This window comes from Salvia splendens, chromosome 2 (genome assembly GCF_004379255.2).
Source record: "Salvia splendens isolate huo1 chromosome 2, SspV2, whole genome shotgun sequence".
Lineage (NCBI taxonomy): Eukaryota > Viridiplantae > Streptophyta > Magnoliopsida > Lamiales > Lamiaceae > Salvia > Salvia splendens.
The window spans coordinates 43,569,754-43,591,299 of record NC_056033.1 but is presented as its reverse complement, the minus strand read 5'-3'; the positions used below and the strand labels follow the sequence as shown (position 1 = coordinate 43,591,299).

The 21,546-nt window shown below is 40.7% G+C and overlaps 1 protein-coding gene and 1 non-coding gene across 2 annotated transcripts; one reads left to right on the top strand and one right to left on the bottom strand.

Annotated features, from left to right (window-relative positions):
* Positions 1 to 9,433: 9,433 nt before the first annotated feature.
* Positions 9,434 to 9,970, bottom strand: LOC121780354. Its single transcript, XM_042177941.1, has one exon. It carries the CDS (start codon positions 9,968 to 9,970, stop codon positions 9,434 to 9,436), a length of 537 nt encoding a protein of 178 aa, XP_042033875.1.
* An 804-nt stretch (positions 9,971 to 10,774) lies between these two features.
* On the top strand, positions 10,775 to 10,881 carry LOC121793193. Its single transcript, XR_006049031.1, has one exon. It is a non-coding gene; the product is annotated as a small nucleolar RNA R71 (small nucleolar RNA).
* The last annotated feature ends 10,665 nt before the right edge of the window (positions 10,882 to 21,546 follow it).

Genomic DNA, 21,546 nt, shown 5'->3' with positions numbered 1-21,546 from the left:
CTCGCCTCGCACTCCGGCGTCCAAACTACTTTGATTACTTTCTTTAACAGTTGCATCATCGGTCTCGCAATCTTAGAGAATCCTTCAATGAATCGTCGATAGTATCCCGCCAATCCTAAGAAGCTGCGGATTTCACTTTGGCGTTTTTGGAGTTTTCCAATTCTGCACGGCCTCGACCTCTGCTGGGTCTACTTGAATTCCATTTGCCGTCACAATATGACCAAGAAAGTTCACTCGATTCAACCAAAACTCACACTTACTAAACTTGGCATAAAGCTTCTCCTTTCGCAACGTTTCCAACACTGTTTGTAGATGCCATCCATGTTCCTCCTCGTTCTTCGAGTATACTAAAACATCGTCGATGAAGACTAACACCAACTTGTCAAGATACTCGTGAAATACTCGGTTCATCAAGTCCATGAAGACGGCAGGGGCATTAGTCAGCCAAAATGGCCTCACGACGAATTCATAATGGCCATAGCGAGTGCAAAAAGCAGTCTTAGGCACATCCTCTCGTCGGACCTTTAGTTGATGATACCCTAATCTCAAATCCATTTTCGAGAATACGCCCGCTCCTCGAAGTTGGTCAAACAAGTCATCAATTCTTGGCAGTCGGTACTTATTCCTCAAGGTCAACTTGTTGAGCTCACGATAGTCGATGCACATCCTCATCGTTCCATCCTTTTTCTTTACGAACAACACAGGCGCTCCCCATGATGATACACTAGGTCGGATAAATCCCAAATCTAGCAGTTCTTGCAACTGAATCTTCAATTCAGCCAAATCTTTAGGGGCCATTCGGTATGGTGCTTTCGATACTGGCGCAGATCCAGGTTCTAAGTCAAATGTAAACTCTACCTGTCCGTCGGGTGGCGGTCCTGGCAAAGCTTTGGGAAAATCTCGTACTACTGCCACGTCTTCCACTTTCAAATCCTTCTTTTCATCTCCGTTCAAGTACACAAGATACGCCGGACGCCCTTATCTTATCATCGTGGTCGCTTGTAATGCGGAGATTATGGAAGTTTGTCGGTTCAGGGAGATCCCATACAAGATAGTTGGCTCTTCGCCCGGGGCTTGAAGAGAAATCTGTCTCTCTTTTACAGTGAATCGTTGCGTGGTTCTCGGTAAGCCAATCCATTCCCAAAATTATGTCAACGCTCTCCAAGGCATGACGTGTAAAAGTCGAGCTACTACTCTTAACTCTCCTAACACAAACTTTAGTCAAACAGTCTTAACTTGGATATGAACCGATTTTGAAATATAACAATTGGTTATGATCATCCCCACGGAGCTTGAAAGAACATAAGATAGGTCATGAATATGGGATGAAATCAAACAAATGTCAATTCTCATAGTAGGCTACCAAAAGATAACTCAGTTGTTCGACCAAATTTGGAAGGTCCACACATCAATGGATAATGACTTAAAGGGTTGAAGAAAAGAAATGATCAGTTGCATGAGGATTGAGAAATATAGGCAGTTGTCACAAAGCGGTACTGATCATGGTTCAAGGAAAATCATAATATGGACTGACAGAATCACATCAATAGGTTCATAAGTTTGTGAAAGGCAATCAAAGTCAAAGGGGTTATTGAAAACAAAAAAATCAAGTGGATTAAGTTTGTTAAGGCAAGGAACAAAATGTAGGCCTTAACTTCATTTTGTAGAAAGAAAGGTTCTATTATGGAAAGGATACATGAACTGAACCCAAAAGAATTTCACTCTGTAAGGAAGAACTTGACACAGACATGGTGACAAAATAAAAGGCTAAACAAAAGTTCGAAGAAGAATATCCCAATAGAAAACATGTCTGTGAAACGTGATTATATTGAAGGACGTAACTGCAAGCAGCCTTAGGAATGAAGCTCAATAGCAAAGGCTCACAGAGTCAAAGTATGGTCCGTATAGATAATAGATCAAAGAAGACTACAATCAATCCAAGTGTCCAAAGTTATGAAGGCAACACCACTTTCCAAGAAGTGAAAGTGAGTTAAGACTCAATGGAGGAAAAGAAACAATATGCATCACTTGCAAGGGGTGAATGAAACAAGCTGTTAAATAGACAATGGCTCACGGCTATTTGAAAGGTCCTGAAAGATAACTTCTTATAATCCAAGTAAGAACTGTTGACTAGAATAGTTTGTTCCACCTATTAAAGTCGCACCTCCTTGTTCATCTTTCGCAAGCCGAAACTGGTAACATCGCTCTAAGAACTGTGGATTCCACACTGAGATTCTTCGTGTCATTACCATAATAACGATAGTTGAAATCCATATCTTCATAAAATTCTTTGCCTGTCATAATGACTATCCTCGTATGACATGGTTATCATCCTCGTGCTCCTTAGCAGGGTATGGAGATCATCTCCATCGTGCTTCCACTTACGCAAGATTAAACTATACTAATTTAAATTGCGAGTATGATCGCTCGTCGTTGCATGAAAATATCTCTTAGCATCAGTTCTTCTTGTCTCGCACCTTGACTTAAGCATTTGCCTTAACTTTCATATTCTCGTACGTTTCATTGCTCAGAGAAGCAATAGTTAAGTTTTCAACTTAGAACTACGATTCGCACGGTCAACTAGGCTTATATTTTAGTTACTCTAAGTTCACCACACAATTCATCATCTCATAGATCATCATCTACTTCAATTTATGTCATTCATACCCCAAGATAAACACACCACATTTTCACTTCCCACAGCAAAACACTTTCGAACTTCACATTATGTTCAAAACTTTTGAAACAAAATTTCTTTACACTTTCTCACTTTCCTAAAAATTTTCCACATCTCACTTTTAAAGTAAAAGTTTTGACTCAAACTAAATCGTAATTTCGCATCAACTTTCATCATTCGTATAAAACATTCCATAGAATAACACATCATACCTCGCACCTCATAACATACATAACATCACACTTCCACAGCTCAATTTTCCAAACGAAGTAAATTTTTTTGTCGAAACTTTTTTTTTTTTTAACAAATCATAAACACCACAATTTCCATTGATCAATTAATTTCCTCAAAAGAAACATATTTTTATTTAAAAAAAATTCTAACAACTTTCCACAACATAAATATTTTTCCTCAACCATACTCTACTAGAACAACTAGTCATTAATATCGCAAAACAATCAACCTCAAAATCATTTTCCCATTTTTTTTCTACATGTCTAACACCATGCAAATCTTTCAAAACTCATAACGCATTTGTATTCCAGACAAAACACTCATGCACTTCGCATATATGGTTGAAACAACATTTTTAGTTACTCATCTTTTCTCATAAATTTCAACATTCTCAAAACAACTCATCAATTGTCATTTTTGATGTAAAACACTCCATCTTCCTATGTTCGCATGCTTACATCGTAGAACTTTCACACATAACACATATTTACGACATTATGTCACTCATGCTCATGTTCCACATAAGTATACCAGAACAATATCACATTCTTACATACGACACGTGTTTAGATCATCTCACAAATCATGCTCACATTCAACTTCTTTACGTCATCACATCATTTATTCACGAATTTGAACATGAGAATCACATCACATCATCACGTAATTACATGCTCATGCATTCTTTTGCCCAAACCATCCTCATCATATCATAAAGTTTATACCTCGTTCTCATATTTCATCAACAACTTTAAAACATACCTCACTTTCCTTGGTTGAGCGTGATGCTTTGGATGTTGAGCCTTCGTGACACTTCTAGTCAATACGGGTTCACTAACTTAGACTTAAAGTGAAAGAAGACTCTCGGACCAGAGCGAAAGAACAAAGCTCTGATACCACTCTGTCACGACCGCCCATACAAGGGGTACCACAAACGCGGCGATCGTGACCGACATGCATGGATTACAATTTAGAAGATCAACTTAATTAACTTAAAGAAAGGAAAACAACTTAGTTTAAAAATTTTAAGGTTATATTTTTTTTTGAAAAGACATAAGAAAAATACATTAAAAAAGGACAACGGAAAAAAAATTAGACTTAAGAAATACAACCATTAATAACTAAAGTAAAACAAACATTTAACTTAAATCTCGAAGAATATCATTTTCAAAGACAACGTAAACACTTGTTTAAAAACTAATCACCACCATACATGTTCAAACACAAAGCATAAAGAAAAGATTAAAGTCTTGAGACATGGTTCAAGTTATAGCAGCGGAAAATACAGTTTAAGGAGAGTCAAGGACTACGCCTATGTATGACGACACAACGTATCCTACGTTCTCAAGCCAGCTCAACATCCACCGCAACATCCCGCTCAACCTGCACATAAGAAAAATAATATGCAGGGCTGAGTACTTGTTGTACTCAATGGGCTCATGCCGAAAACATTTTAATAAGTTATGTCATCCATACCAGTGATCTCGAGTTTTATGTATTAAGAAAATCACGAGAAACACAAAAATATTCAAGTCTGGCCAGACAATTTATCTCCCCACTTTTCACATCAATCCATCAATCACAATCACAGTGCGACAATAGTGTGGCCACACTATTCGCCCACGAGACCGGCCGACTTGCAAGGACGGCTCACGATCCCACCAGTGTACACAGCCCGATAGGGTTTACGGCCCTACTCGGACCCGAATTCGTTTCACAACACAGCCATATAGCCTAACGGAGTAAACTCATACGAACTAGGCATCAGGCACATAATCTCATAACAAAAACATCATGGCATGACATAACAGTTAAACCACCCTTATATCTCCACATAATATTTTTCGGAAAAGTAAAGAGGTTTGAAAAGAAAGTCCACCTCGTTCGCTTAGCAATTCACAACCCAACTTAGCAACTCTCGATCCTCGAGTTCACGAATACACAACACCCTTGTCAACGACAACACAAGTCAGCCTCACACAACAACATATCACTATGCATGTCCTATCGTTTCTCTCTCATCGTTTTCCTCAATTTCCCAAACCCGACATACATCTCAAAGGTGTAAACACACGTAACACATTTCAACTTATCACAAGTGATTTCAACATTTAAGCACATTCCTTGGACATACATGCATCATACAATACTTTTAAACTTGAAAAATAAGTGTCATTTAATCAAGGCAGAAAACTGGCAGAATTGCGCGACCGTTTTGTAAAAGTCACTTTAAATTCACCCGACCTCAAAACATGCTAAATTTTGGTCACGATACAGAGGACACATTCAAGTTCATCCATGAAAATTTTCATATCGAAATCACGTCATTTAGTCAGTCATATCACATATTGAACTCTCTGGTCGGAACATACAATTTCTGGCAGTATTGCGCAGTTCATTTGAAAAATTCACCATAAATTCATACGATGCCAAAAAAAGCTGAAAATTTAACACAATACAGAAGACACTTCAAATTTTCATATATCTCAAGAATCACATCAATCGGAGGTCATTTGGTCAGACAAAAAGAAAACGAAACATTCTTGGCGAGAACTCACGTTTCTGGCAGATTTGCGCAGTCAACTTCAAAAATTTATTAAAAATTCATTTTTCGATAAAACGGGCTGAAATTCACACGAGACACAGAAAACATCTTGAAGTTTACTCAGTAAATATTTCATAGCAAAATTCGTTCGTTTGATAGGTCAATCACAGATCATAAGTCACTGGTCGTGCACCACAGATTTTCAGGTTCATAGATCGAAAATAGGGTTTTCATCTTCCATCAAACAAACATCGATTTTTCATGCTCGAACACACATAATCATGCTTAAAAGTTTCTCACACACATATTTGCACATGAACTCACATCATTCACCAACTATTCCAATCCAACATCACATGATTTCAATCAAAAACACAATATTATCAAAGTTCTTATGCAATCACACTTTCCCACCGATAAATTTTTCGATCTATTAATCCTACACCCTCTATATGCATGTAGGATTCAAGAATAATGTTTCAATGAAGAGATGAGAAGAAAAACTTAGTTATACCTTTTCGAATCACGAAAACGAACGGTAGGAACAAGGATGGAGGCGATTCGTCGAAACTCTTGAAAAATCCACTCCAATTGATGCAAGAAACAATGAGGGAAGAAGTTTTTGGAGAGGATGGAGAGTGAAGGGGGGAGGCACGAAATTTTGAGGGAGATGGGGGCTAGGGTTTAGTTTAGGTGTTTGTATAGGATTAGGTTAAAGTTTAAAGAATTATTTAATTAATTATGGAGGGATAACATAATGGCCAAATGAAATAAAAGTCACATAATTAAAAGAATAAAATAGGCATGTAGGATGGGGAGGAATTCGAAAATTCCATGTAGAGCATAACAAGGAATTTATTTGGTATTTACTTGGAGAGAATATATTCACAACTTAGGAAATAAAAGTGAATATTCCATAAACAAGGGAACAAAATAAATTAAATCTCCAAGTAGGAAAATAATGAGGAAGGGACGAAAATTCCATAAGGAAATGCACAAGGAAATTATTTAAATCCTCAATTAAATAGAATAGGATTTAAATTTGGTAATTTCTTTATAGGAAAAGACTCCCATAAAATAGGCAACAACTAAATAAATTTGCACAAGGAAATTAACCAAAATGGGGCGTGCGACACAAGGAAATATTCACATCCCCAATTAATTGACTTAGGTATTAATTTGGTATTCCATTGAATAAAGGGATTCCACAAAATAAGAAACAAATATATTCTCCTCTAAAAAATAGGGACACCGAAAATTGGCTTAATTAGCCACAAGGAAATAATTCAACTCTTAATTGAATTGGGGCGAGGGAATAAAATGTGGCAAGATTTAATTGGATTTAATTTGGATGAATATCCCAAACAATTAATTAAATCCAATAAAGAATAAATTCTCAATAATTGGAGGGGCCGACAATAGCCATTTTTTTGGCTAGAACAAGATGCATGATTTTATTTAAATTGACTCCCCACATTAAAATCTAATTAGCACTTCATTCCAATTCCCCCATGATGATTTATTCCACATAACCAAACTCAAACACGTAGCAACAATTTAAATTTCATAAATGAAATTTCCAACCGACATTTATTAAATAAAGGTCATACAAATTTTTGGGATGTTACATCGGGGATGCCCCAGAACATGTGGGGGAAGCTGTTTTGACAGCTAACTACATCCTAAACAAAATTCCACTCAAAGTAAGGATGTCACTCCTTACAAGTTGTGAAAGAGAAGGAAGTCATCCTACAAATACCTCAAAGTGTGTGGGGGTGTTTGACAAAGGTGATGGTTCCTCCGCCGAAAGAAGTTACAATCGGTCCTAACACGATTGATTGCATCTTTATTGGGTATGCACTTAATAGTAGTGCATATCGATTTGTTGTCTACAAGTCTGAAATACATACTGCGACCATAGGAACAACAATCGAGTAAAGAAATGTAGTATTTCTTGAAAAAATATATTTCCTCGCAAAGACAAGGAAAATGTTGCATCCAATTCTGAGACGAGAATTGAGGATGAAGCCACTAGTTCTAAATCAGCGGATGAAGAGCCAGAATCGCGCAAGCGAACAAGGCCTGATCCAAACGATACAATACTAAGACGTGGTAGTAGGGTCAGTACACCAAAGACATTTGGTCCTGACTATATTGCTTTTATGTTGGATGAAGAACTAACATCGATAAAAGTAGTCTTTGCTGGCCCAGATGGGCTGCACTAAAGAGAAACTGTTCAAAGCGAAATTGATTCAATTTTGCTAAATCACACTTGGGTGTTGGTTGATCTACCTGAAGGTGCTAAACCTTTAGGATTCAAATGAGTCCTTAAAGCAAGTTTAAGGCCGTTTGAACAGTTGATAAGTATAGATGGTGACTTAAGATGAAATCTATGTGGAACAACCTGAAGGTTTTGTAGTACCTAGACAAGAGTAAAAGGTTTGCAAACTGGTTAAGTCCCTCTATGGATTGAAACAAGCGTCGTTGCAATGACACTTGAAATTTGATAATGTGATGTTATCAAATGGATTTAAAATCAACGAATGTGACAAATGTGTCTACATTAAAAACACTGATAATGGATACGTTATAGTGTGTCTCTACATTGATGATATGTTAATCATGGGTAGTAACACCTAAGTGATTAACTATACGAAAACCATGCTAAAGAAAAACTTTGACATGAAGGATATGGGTCTAGCCGATGTGATTTTTGGAATAAAAAATTCTAATTCAAATGAATCACATTAACACAATCTCATTATATTGAGAAAGTACTAAAGAAATTCAATGCCTATGATGGCATCCCAGCTAAGACGCCTAGAGAGCTCAATGTTCATTTCAGCAAGAACAGGGGTGAACCCCTTGCACAAAAAGATTATGCACGGGTCATTGGATGCATTATGTATCTTCCTAATTGCACTCGACCTGATATTACTTGCGCCGTGAACAAGTTGAGACGATACACGAGCAATCCAAACAAGGAGAATTGGAAAGCTCTTGTAAGAGTTTTGAGGTATCTCAAGTATACACAAATCATGGGCTACAACTTTTCGAGATACCCCCGGTACTTGAAGGGTACTGCGATGCAAATTGGATATCCGATAACAAAGACTCACTTTCAACAAGTGGATATGTCTTTACTATTTATTGGGGGTGGTGCTGTCTCATGGAAATCCACGAAACAAACATGTATAGCCCGATCCACTATGGAATCTGAATTCATAGCTTTAGATAAAGCCGCGGAAGAAGCCGAATGGCTTAAAAACTTCCTTGAAGATATTCCATGTTGATCAAAGCCTGTGCCTCCAGTGTTAATTCACTGTGATAGCCAAGCCGCTATTGGGAGGGCAAATAGTGGCTTGTACAATGGTAAGTCTCGACACATTCGTCGACGACATAATACCGTGAGACATTTGATCACAACAGGGGTGATTACAATTGACTACATAAAGTCATTGGATAATCTAGCGGATCCGCTAACCAAAGGGTTAAATCGTGATCAAATGAATAAATTGCTAGAGGGAATGAGTTTGAAATCCACAAACTAAAGAATTGTCATAGTGGTAACCCAACCATGATGACTGGAGATCCCAAGAACTTGGTTCAATGGGAAAACTAAGCAATAGAGTGTTGTAAAACTTGCCTAGTGGTGAGGTTAAGTCTATGACTTTTAATGATCCCTAAAGGATCTCGTTGAGATGAAGTTCTCAAAGAGACCGGGTATGGCAAGATACTTAACGAGGAATCACCTATGTAAGTGTGAAGTGGGGCCGCTTCAAACGATACACTTATGAATCCAAAGTGGTGTCCAAGGCCTGAAATGGACACAAAACGTGAGAACGGATGAGGTTGAGGTGTTTAAGTGTTAACATCATTGTCTCGGTGCACGACGTGGAGGAATAGTTCAAAGCATCGCGCTACTAGTCCGCCTGTGTATCTGATGGTGTTGACTATGGAAGGTTCAAAGCCAAAAACTACCTATCCGCCATTTGCAAAGTAATGCTAGTCGATCTCAATTTACCAATATTCAACTTGTTGAAGAAGGACAATGGCATAGGATTAATGCTAGCCCCTAGATCGCACAAGGCATTCTCCACAAAGCAATTTCCAATAGTGCACTCAATAGTGAAGCTTCCCGGATCTTGCATTTTGGCCGGCAACTTCCTTTGAATAATTGCACTGCAACTCTCCGTCAAGTTGACCGTCTCATAGTGCCCCCATTTCCTCTTTAGTGAGACCACATCCTTTAGGAACTTTGCATAACTTGGCATTTGTTGAAGTGCTTCAACAAGAGGGATGTTAATTTGAACTTTCCTAAAGATATCCAAAAATCTTGAAAATTGTTCATCCTTCTTTTTCTTTTGCATCATTTGAGGGAAAGGAAGTTTAGCTTCCGTGGGCTTAGGAGGAACTATTGTCTCGGGTTGATCTTTTGGTGGGCTCTTCGTTGGTGTCTCCACCTCTATTGTCTCTTCTTCATCGGGTTGCACAATAGCTTCCTTTTCGGGCATAGGGGGCTCTTATAGCTTGTTCCACTCCTCAAATTGATAGCCTTGCAATCCTTTGGGTTAGGAATGGTGTTGCTTGGGAATTGCCCCGGTTGATGAAGTTGACCCACGGCTTGGGCAATTTGACTCATTTGATGCTCCAAAGCCCCCATTCTCGTGGTGACATCCACTACCGCCGTCTCAACCTTATCAATTCTCTTAGTAGATTGTGCCATGATTCCATCGGTCTTCTCCATTAGAGCTTTTAGAAGCTCATGGGTGACATCATCACTTGAAGGTTTAGAATTGGTGGGCACATTAGCGGCCCCACTTGTCGACCCACTAGGTGTAGGGAAACGAGGTGGCGGAGGTGGTTGGATAGCATTGTTTGGATTGCCATAAGAAAGGTTTGGATGTGCATTGAAGGGTGAGCGATAGCCTTGGTAATTACCACCCCCATTGTTAGGGTGATAGTTGTAGAAGTTCCTTTGATTCCCTCCTTAATGCACATAATTGACATCTTCCACGGTATGTAAAGGCTCTCCCATAGGTGCCACTCCCAAACTAAGGCCATCCACCTTTTGATTCAACAACATCATTTGTTGGTTGAGAAGATTGAATGCATCTGAATCCACAACCGAAGCTACCGGCATTGAACTATCTCGGCCCGAGCTCCAACCCTTGCTAGTATAGGCAAGCCTTTGAAGCATCTTCTTGCACTCCTCGACCCCTTTGTCCAAGAATGAACCCCCCGAACCAAGGTCTAATTGACTCTTGATAAACTCCGAGCATCCATTGTAGAAGAGGCTCACTTGATGGCCCGGAGATAGCCCATGGTTGGGGCATTTCTTTAGCAAGGCGTTGAATCTCTCCCAAGCCTCAAACATAGACTCTTGTCCCTTCATTTTAAAGTGGGAGATCTCTGCTTGGAGGTTGAGAGTGGAGCTTAGAGGGAAGAATCGATCCAAAAACTTTTGGGCTAAGTCGTCCCAACTTGTAACCGAGCCCGACTCAAGGTTATCAAACCAATCTCTAGCATATCCCGACAATGAGAATGGAAATAGCCTAAGTTTGATTGTATCGTCAAGAACCCCATTAAGCTTAGTTGTATTGGCAATCTCCAAGAATTTAGCTAAGTGCCTATTAGGATCCTCAGTGGGCATTTCCGAGAAAACACGTTGCTCCACAAATTGAATCAATCCCGTCTTCAACTCAAAATTGTTGGCATTCACCCTTGTATCATAAGGTGGAGTTGGGATATTGACGTTCCCAAATGTGTCTCTAACCGGAGCCTCTCGCCTCCTTTCCTTCTCTCTTTCCCTTCTCATCTCCGCCATTTCTTGTTGTAGTTGGAGAATGATTTAGTCCTTGATTTAAAGGAGGTGGAGGTGGAGGGGGAACTCCCTCATTGTTCCCATGTGGATTTTCCATTGCTCAACTTGATGTTGAGCTCTTGCTCTTCTCCTTCGTCCTCTTCTTCGTCTATTGGCGGCTTCTATCTCTAAATTAATCGGCTCAAAGGGTAGACGACTTGAGCGCGTGAGCATAAAAACCTACACAAACACAAGAGAGGAAACAAAGTCAAATTAGAGCTAAACTAGAAAACTAAACTAAATAATAAAGCAAGTAAATGTCTAAACTAGTATTCTCTATCTTTTCACAATATCAAACATAAAAGCAAACTTAGTACCCGGCAACGGCGCCAAAAACTTGACTCATGCTAATTTAGCAATTCAAAAGCGTCACCCGCAAGTGTACGAGTTAAGTAGCACGTAGCAAGCTAATTATCGATCCATGAAGACTAAAAGCCGGTTTGAGTACTATGATGCAACTTTGAACACTATCTAGACTAATAAAAGGGGTTTTTTGGTTTTCTTAACTAAGATCAAAGAATAATTAAGCTAGTAAGACAATTAACTAAGAAAAACAAACAAACAAAGATAGGTTTTCACACAAATTGGGAAGTATAGGGAAATGGATCCGTTAGAATGGATCAAGGATTTCATCTACGGGTCATGCTCATCTATTGGGCCTCAAATGTGATTAGGAAAGTCGGGATAATCGGTTAGACCCCCTCTCGGGTGCATCTAACACGTGGGTCAATCTCTAGTGTAGGAGTCTCGTCCATACAATTCGAGATTGACTCCAAAGCACAAACGGACCCCAAGCCCTCTCTCTAGCTTATGCATCTCTCGACTACATATAATGCACGGAGTTGTTGATTACACATCTATCCTAATCATGTATTTCTCAATAACATCAATTAGGCACAAGATTTATCTAATTGGTAGCTAAGCAATTAGATATTAAAAGACCAAGGCTCAACAAAACCAACAAAAGAGATAGATATGCATTCAACCATAGATTCAAATCCATACAATCCATTCAAACTTCACCAAATCCCTATTAAAAGCTTAGCTACTCATAGTCAAAGCTAAAATAAAAAAGCAAAAACAAGGAAAACAAAGCTAAACATAATAGAAATGATAACTAGAACTCTCTATGGTGGAATTGATGGTGGGGAGTCTCCTTCCTTCAATCTCTTGAAAATGGGAGCTCCTTGACTATTCAAATCCTCTCAAAACTTTGCTTTCTTGCTCAGATTCGTAGTGTGGAAGTTAGGGTTTGGAAATGAGTGAGAACCCTTTTATATCCGGAGTGAGAAAGAGGCAAAAGTGGGCAACAGCAGTTATCGCCCGGGCCGGGCGATTTGTAAATGGGAACATGCCCGGCCGGCGTTCTGGGTAAATCGCGACGAAGTCTTCAAACGCCCGGCCGGGCGTTTCGTTGGATAAAAAACGCCCGGTCGAGCGAACTTTCTGTTGTCTTCGGCTAACGTCCGGCCGGGCGTTTTTTATATGGAAATCGCCCGTCGGGCAAAATTTCTGTGATCAGCCCGTTGGCTCCGTTTTGCCCGTTTTAGACCTGTTCTTGCAACAAAACTCCGACAAACTCGTTAACTCTAAAAATAGCTGAAAAGTGGGTGAAACATATACTTTATACCTCAAGAGATTCAACAACATGTGTTAATCACCCATCTAAACATCCTAAACAATGAGTTTGTCAACCCCGACTCACAACGGGAGTCAAAAAGGTCACCGCTGCTGACCCCGACGTATAACGGGAGATAAAAGGTCTCCGATGGACCCCGACGGTCCATGGTGTATCCCGTCGTGTCTCTTCAGCTCCCAATGGCTAGTGCACCAGCCAATAACCTCCGGCGGTTACAGTCAAGCCATAATGGCACACATGATGGTTGTTGACTCCATCAATGCTCCTGCGGGTGGAATTGGCCTATAAATAGGCAGTCACTTCATGCATTGCACATTATTAGAACACGCAACACATTTGCATAGCTCTCTCCCTCTCTGCATTGTCTTCTCGTCGAAGCTCTGCCCTCACCATCATCTAGTTCACCGGAGCTTGTTCCGTCTGCGGTGCTGCAACGAACAAGACCAAGCCGTTTTATCTTTGGGGACGACACGCCAAACTGAGAGCACTACCGGGGCGTATCTCGTCTTGCGGAAAGAGGACTCATCGACTCGGCTTACATCTTTACGGTTTATTGTTTCGAATTCTTCTTTGTAATTTCAATTCAATTTATTTTCTGTTTAATTTCTCTTTTTTTCATTGGTTGTTTGTACTACGCCCTGTTAGTGTATTTTTGTATCGCAGTTAAACAATCATTTTTAACCTAACACAAATTAAATGCAGTCCGCCAGTTTAGGCAGTTTTATATATGAAAAAAAAACAAAAAGACTTACGATGTAAGGAACATTTCTCCATACAATTAGATGCAATAAATTTTGAATATAAGCCACTCGAGAGGATAATAATTCATTATATGCTATATTTGTTGAACGACTTGATAGTTTACTTGGTAAGTATTATGCCTTTTGGGCTTTTTCTGAATAAGAAATACCAACTAGTATTTAATTTTATTGAATACAGATATACAAGACTAAATCCTCAATTGATGGATATCGACAATAATGATGGCACAAAATTAAAGCATTACCAAAGAAAAGTCAGGCAATTATAGCAAAAAATCTCAAAATCTAATCAATCTCTCAAATTCAATATAAATGCATCTCATCTCACTACACAAATTCAAAGAAGCACAATGAAAACTGCCACTTGTGTCACAACGTTAATCATTGCTATCAATAAGATGTCTATGATCACAACACAAGGCCATACCATAGACCTAATTCGTAGGGAATTCTTACAATCTCCTTCCCTTATTTCTTGGTCGCACCCATTTATGACCATTTTGCGACCTTCTTTCAACCACCATGCCAACACACGCATATCTCAAACGCCGCTAGTTGATATTTTTTTGACAAAGGAGAATATCTGATGAAGCTGTCCATTGGCACGCCACCAGTCGAAACTTTAGCTGCTGTCTACACCGGCAGCGACCTTGTTTGGATCCAATGCAAGCCTTGTACAGAATGCTTTCGCCAAAAAGCCCCACTTTTTCAACCTAAGTTTTCTTCAAACCTACAAACCTGCTGCTTGTACTTCTGCTCCATGCAATGCCCTTCATGGGAGGACTTCTTGTCTCCAGGACACTTGTCGTTACACCATTGGATATGACGACAAGTCGTTTAGTAATGGTTATCTTGCCACGGAAACTCTAAGATTAGGTTCCGTGGCAATTCCCAATGTTGTTATTGGATGTGGACATAACAACCGTGGCGCATTTGGTCCTCATGTGACCGGGATTGTGGGCTTAGGTGGCGGTGAATTGTCACTAATCACCCAAATGGGATCTTTGACCCGAGGCAGATTCTCGTACTCGGATCATACATAGGCGGAGCCTTGTCTTCTAGTAAAATGAGTTTTGGGGATGATGTTGATGTGCCAGGTGATGACGTGGAGACAACTGTCTTAATGGCCAGGTTCCCTAAGAGCATCAGCAGTGGCGCGGAATTCCCAGCGAAATTCCCCACGGAATTCCCAAAAACACCTCCTGCCACGTCGTACGGACTTCCTACTGCACTGTCTTGTCATACGAACTTCCCACTGCACTGTGGCGGAATTCCCCTGCGGAATTCTTACATTAAAAAAATCACAAATTCACATATTAAACAATTTCTGGAATTAAACAATTTACGGAAGTAAGAATTTATGAAATTAAATAGTCGACACGAACAGAGAAAATGCAACCACTTTATTTAAAAAAAACATACTTCATTAAAAAAAAAATACATAATTACTAAAAAATTATATTATTAAAATAAAAACCGGCTTCCACTCATCGGATTCCCCGTCGCCGTCCCCGCCGCCGCCATCCCTCCCTTCGTCACCGTCCGACATGACTCCGAACCCTAAATCGCGCCACATATTGTTGATGAGGGGTTTAAGCGACCGCTTGTAATGGGGGTCGGTCGATTGGTGCCATTCAACCATTGCACGTAACAAGTTTCATGTGCCGCGATGCGGGCGAATGAGGGGTTATCGGGGTTCTCGGGATCGTTTTGGGCGGGTGCTGCCGATTGGGCCTCGGCAGATCCGCTGCTGCTGTCTTCCCTCGCCATCCGCGCCGTGAACTTTTGCCCAACCGGTGACGGCGGCGGGCCGACGATGTGGGTGTGGGGAACTCTGACTCGGGAGGGGAGAGTTCCGTGGAACCAGCACTGCTACTGTACTCTCCCGAGGCGCTGATCTTCGTCCACTTCGGCCAGCCGGATTCAACACCCGCAGTGAACTTGGGCGAAGACTGCACCACAAGATACACCGACCAATACTTAATTCCCTGAAGCCCTTGTCAGCGTCGGGGAACTGCTGATGAGCCAGCAGCTTCACATCCTCGGCAGACATGCCGCTGGTTGGCCGAGCGGAGGTTGTTTGTGTAAATGCCGGCAAATCGGCTGAGCTGCCTCTTCAACCGGTCCCACTGTTTTCGGCATTGCTCTGCGTTGTGAGGCTTCCCCCCTGGCGGTTTGAACTGGAGGTAGCTTTGGCTAATGCGCCACCACATCCGATCGATGTGCTGGTTCGCCCCGACGTATGGATCGATCCTCCACTACACTGATCCACGCCTTCGCCAGCGCGACGCACTCGTCCATGATCCAGACGGTCCTCCTGTTCTTGCTGGATCCCTCCCCCACCTCAGCGGCCCCCACCTCACCACCGTACACCGGGACTGCCCCGTCCCCTGCCCCTCCCTAGCTCGTTCCCCCCCCTCCTCACTGTCGCCGGTGATGCGTCGGTGGGAGAATCCCGGATCGGAGAAGCCCCAACTCTCGAGCGAGAACGTGTCATTGCCAGTGAACTGAGTCTCGAGAGGAGAACTCGTCGGGTTGTCCATCGACAGTAGGTCCATATAGGGCCGATAGACGTTGTCCACCGGCGATTGGGGGACCCCCTGCCTACTCCCCCCGCAGCGACAAGCGATCCCTGCATCATCCCGGGCATCATCATCCCCGGCATCTGGGGCATCATTCCGGTACTCGCCCCGGGCATCTGGGGCATCATCTCATACCACTCTGCGGGTACATGTTGTAGTACTGGGGCATCAATACCCAGTGGCATTTGAGATTGGGGCATCATCCCCGACATTTGAGACATCGCAGTGGACATCGACGTACTCCTGGCCGATGGAAAATGCGGCGCCGGTGACTCGCTCGAGGCGAGAGAATCGCTATCGGGTGCTCCATTGTTTCTTTCTTCTAAAGAAGGTATTTTTTAGAAGAGAGATACTCGTTAATAAAAGGGTGCGATGAAATGAAGATTTTTCAACCCGGATGTATATATAGGAACCGACCGAAAAAAACCAGTTAAGCAAATACGGGATTCTGCGCGGACTCCGTGCGAGTCACACGCACTGGGGGCGTCACCACCGCCCATACAAGGGGTACCACAAACGCGGCGATCGTGACCGACATGCATGGATTACAATTTAGAAGATCAACTTAATTAACTTAAAGAAAGGAAAACAACTTAGTTTAAAAATTTTAAGGTTATATTTTTTTTGAAAAGACATAAGAAAAATACATTCAAAAAGGACAACGGAAAAAAAATTAGACTTAAGAAATACAACCATTAATAACTAAAGTAAAACAAACATTTAACTTAAATCTCGAAGAATATCATTTTCAAAAGACAACGTAAACACTTGTTTAAAAACTAATCACACCACCATACATGTTCAAACACAAAGCATAAAGAAAAGAAAAGTCTTGAGACATGGTTCAAGTTATAGCAGCGGAAAATACAGTTTAAGGAGAGTCAAGGACTACGCCTATGTATGACGACACAACGTATCCTACGTTCTCAAGCCAGCTCAACATCCACCGCAACATCCCGCTCAACCTGCACATAAGAAAAATAATATGCAGGGCTGAGTACTTGTTGTACTCAATGGGCTCATGCCGAAAACATTTTAATAAGTTATGTCATCCATACCAGTGATCTCGAGTTTTATGTATTAAGAAAATCACGAGAAACACAAAAATATTCAAGTCTGGCCAGACAATTTATCTCCCCACTTTTCACATCAATCCATCAATCACAATCACAGTGCGACAATAGTGTGGCCACACTATTCGCCCACGAGACCGGCCGACTTGCAAGGACGGCTCACGATCCCACCAGTGTACACAGCCCGATAGGGTTTACGGCCCTACTCGGACCCGAATTCGTTTCACAACACACAGCCATATAGCCTAACGGAGTAAACTCATACGAACTAGGCATCAGGCACACAATCTCATAACAAAAACATCATGGCATGACATAACAGTTAAACCACCCTTATATCTCCACATAATATTTTTCGGAAAAGTAAAGAGGTTTGAAAAGAAAGCCACCTCGTTCTCTTAGCAAATCACAACCCAACTTAGCAACTCTCGATCCTCGAGTTCACGAATACACAACACACCCTTGTCAACGACAACACAAGTCAGCCTCACACAACAACATATCACTATGCATGTCCTATCGTTTCTCTCTCATCGTTTCTCTCTCATCGTTTTCCCAATTTCCCAAACCCGACATACATCTCAAAGGTGTAAACACACGTAACACATTTCAACTTATCACAAGTGATTTCAACATTTAAGCACATTCCTTGGACATACATGCATCATACAATACTTTTAAACTTGAAAAATAAGTGTCATTTAATCAAGGCAGAAAACTGGCAGAATTGCGCGACCGTTTTGTAAAAATCACTTTAAATTCACCCGACCTCAAAACATGCTAAATTTTGGTCACGATACAGAGGACACATTCAAGTTCATCCATGAAAATTTTCATATCGAAATCACGTCATTTAGTCAGTCATATCACATATTGAACTCTCTGGTCGGAACATACAATTTCTGGCAGTATTGCGCAGTTCATTTGAAAAATTCACCATAAATTCATACGATGCCAAAAAAGCTGAAAATTTAACACAATACAGAAGACACTTCAAATTTTCATATAGCTCAAGAATCACATCAATCGGAGGTCATTTGGTCAGACAAACAGAAAACGAAACATTCATGGCGAGAACTCACGTTTCTGGCAGATTTGCGCAGTCAACTTCAAAAATTTATTAAAAATTCATTTTTCGATAAAACGGGCTGAAATTCACACGAGACACAGAAAACATCTTGAAGTTTACTCAGTAAATATTTCATAGCAAAATTCGTTCGTTTGATGGGTCAATCACAGATCATAAGTCACTGGTCGTGCACCACAGATTTTCAGGTTCATAGATCGAAAATAGGGTTTTCATCTTCCATCAAACAAACATCGATTTTTCATGCTCGAACACACATAATCATGCTTAAAAGTTTCTCACACACATATTTGCACATGAACTCACATCATTCACCAACTATTCCAATCCAACATCACATGATTTCAATCAAAAACACAATATTATCAAAGTTCTTATGCAATCACACTTTCCCACCGATAAATTTTTCGATCTATTAATCCTACACCCTCTATATGCATGTAGGATTCAAGAATAATGTTTCAATGAAGAGATGAGAAGAAAAACTTAGTTATACCTTTTCGAATCACGAAAACGAACGGTAGGAACAAGGATGGAGGCGATTCGTCGAAACTCTTGAAAAATCCACTCCAATTGATGCAAGAAACAATGAGGGAAGAAGTTTTTGGAGAGGATGGAGAGTGAAGGGGGGAGGCACGAAATTTTGAGGGAGATGGGGGCTAGGGTTTAGTTTAGGTGTTTGTATAGGATTAGGTTAAAGTTTAAAGAATTATTTAATTAATTATGGAGGGATAAAATAATGGCCAAATGAAATAAAAGTCCCATAATTAAAAGAATAAAATAGGCATGTAGGATGGGGAGGAATTCGAAAATTCCATGTAGAGCATAACAAGGAATTTATTTGGTATTTACTTGGAGAGAATATATTCACAACTTAGGAAATAAAAGTGAATATTCCATAAACAAGGGAACAAAATAAATTAAATCTCCAAGTAGGAAAATAATGAGGAAGGGACGAAAATTCCATAAGGAATGCACAAGGAAATTATTTAAATCCTCAATTAAATAGAATAGGATTTAAATTTGGTAATTTCTTTATAGGAAAAGACTCCCATAAAATAGGCAACAACTAAATAAATTTGCACAAGGAAATTAACCAAAATGGGGCGTGCGACACAAGGAAATATTCACATCCCCAATTAATTGACTTAGGTATTAATTTGGTATTTCATTGAATAAAAGGGATTCCACAAAATAAGAAACAAATATATTCTCCTCTAAAAAATAGGGACACCGAAAATTGGCTTAATTAGCCACAAGGAAATAATTCAACTCTTAATTCAATTGGGGCGAGGGAATAAAATGTGGCAAGATTTAATTGGATTTAATTTGGATGAATATCCCAAAACAATTAATTAAATCCAAGAAAGAATAAATTCTCAATAATTGGAGGGGCCGACAATAGCCATTTTTTGGCTAGAACAAGATGCATGATTTTATTTAAATTGACTCCCCACATTAAAATCTAATTAGCACTTCATTCCAATTCCCCCATGATGATTTATTCCACATAACCAAACTCAAACACGTAGCAACAATTTAAATTTCATAAATGAAATTTCCAACCGACATTTATTAAATAAAGGTCATACAAATTTTGGGATGTTACATCCTTCCCCTCTTAACAGAAATTTCGTCCCGAAATTTTGACTGCCTCACATAAACGACTCGGGGTAATTTTCTTTCATACTTTCTTCTAACTCCCACGTGGCTTCCTTGGGACCATGGTGTTTCCACAACACTTTCACTGATGCTATAGACTTGTTTCGCAACTCTTGCACCTTCCGATCTAGGATTGCCTCGTGCCTTTCCTCGTAGTTCATGTCGGGGGTTAGGATCACCTCCTCTTGATGAATCGCATGCTTGGGGTCGAACACATACTTGCGCAAGTGCGACACATGGAACACGTTGTGCGCATTCCCAAAACTGGGAGGTAACGATAAACGGTACGCTACAGGACCTACTTCATCGATAATCTCGTACGGCTATACAAAACGCGGCTTCAACTTGCCCTTCATTCCAAACCTCACAACTTCTTTCATCGGGGATACTTTCAAGAACACTTTGTCACTAATGTCGAATTTAATTTCCGTTCGACGCACGTCGGCATACGACTTCTGCCTATCTTGAGCTTCCTTGATCCTTGTGCGGATTTGATGCACAATTTCGGTCATCTCCCTTATAGCGTCGGGTCCTAACATCTTCCTCTCGCCAACTTCATCCCATTAAAATGGAGATTGACACTTCCTGCCATACAAGGCTTCATACGAAGCCATATCGATCGTCGCTTGATAGCTATTGTTGTAGGCGAATTCAACCAACGGTAGAACAGTTTCCCAACTTTTCTCTCGATCTAGGACAACGGCTCGCAACATATCCTCAAGTGTCTGAATCGTCCTCTCTGACTGCTCGTCCGATTGCGGGTGATAAGCAGTGCTGAAGTTCAGTTGCGTGCCCAATTCTCGTTGCAAACTCATCCAAGACTTTGATGTGAACTTCGTATCGCGGTCTGACACAATGGTCTTTGGCACTCCATGCAATCGCACAATCTCATTCACGTAGAGATTAGCTAACTTATCCGCGCCATAAGTAACTCGAATTGGTAAAAAGTGCCGCTCTTAGTTAGTCGATCGATGATCACCCAAATTGGCGGTGTTGCCCTTCTGTGACTTTGGCAAACCCGTCACGAAATCCATAGCTAGATGCTCCCACTTCCATTCGGGAATTTTGAGTGGTTGCAACTTCCCATATGGCCGTTGGTGTAAGGCCTTCACCTTGTTGACATGCTAGACATCGTTCACATACGACGCTACGTCTCCTTTCATTCCATTCCACCAAAAACGTCGCTACAAATCTCGATACATCTTCGTGCTTCTGGGGTGTGCAGTGTAAGGCTTGTCGTGTGATTCACTCAAAATCTCATCTTTTAGCGCCTCATCGCTCGGCACACACAATCGTCCATCATACGTCAAGGCATTAATCCGCCTCCTCCTCACGGTAATGATCAAGCTTCTCGGCTCTTACCTTTGCACGTAATTATTTCAACTTCTCACCACGTCGCTGGGTTCTATGAGCTTGGTTCTCA

Bases quoted from the DNA above. Each gene is read 5' to 3' on its own strand.
- LOC121780354 (XM_042177941.1), bottom strand. From the start codon at position 9,970: ATGCCCGAAAAGGAAGCTATTGTGCAACCCGATGAAGAAGAGACAATA.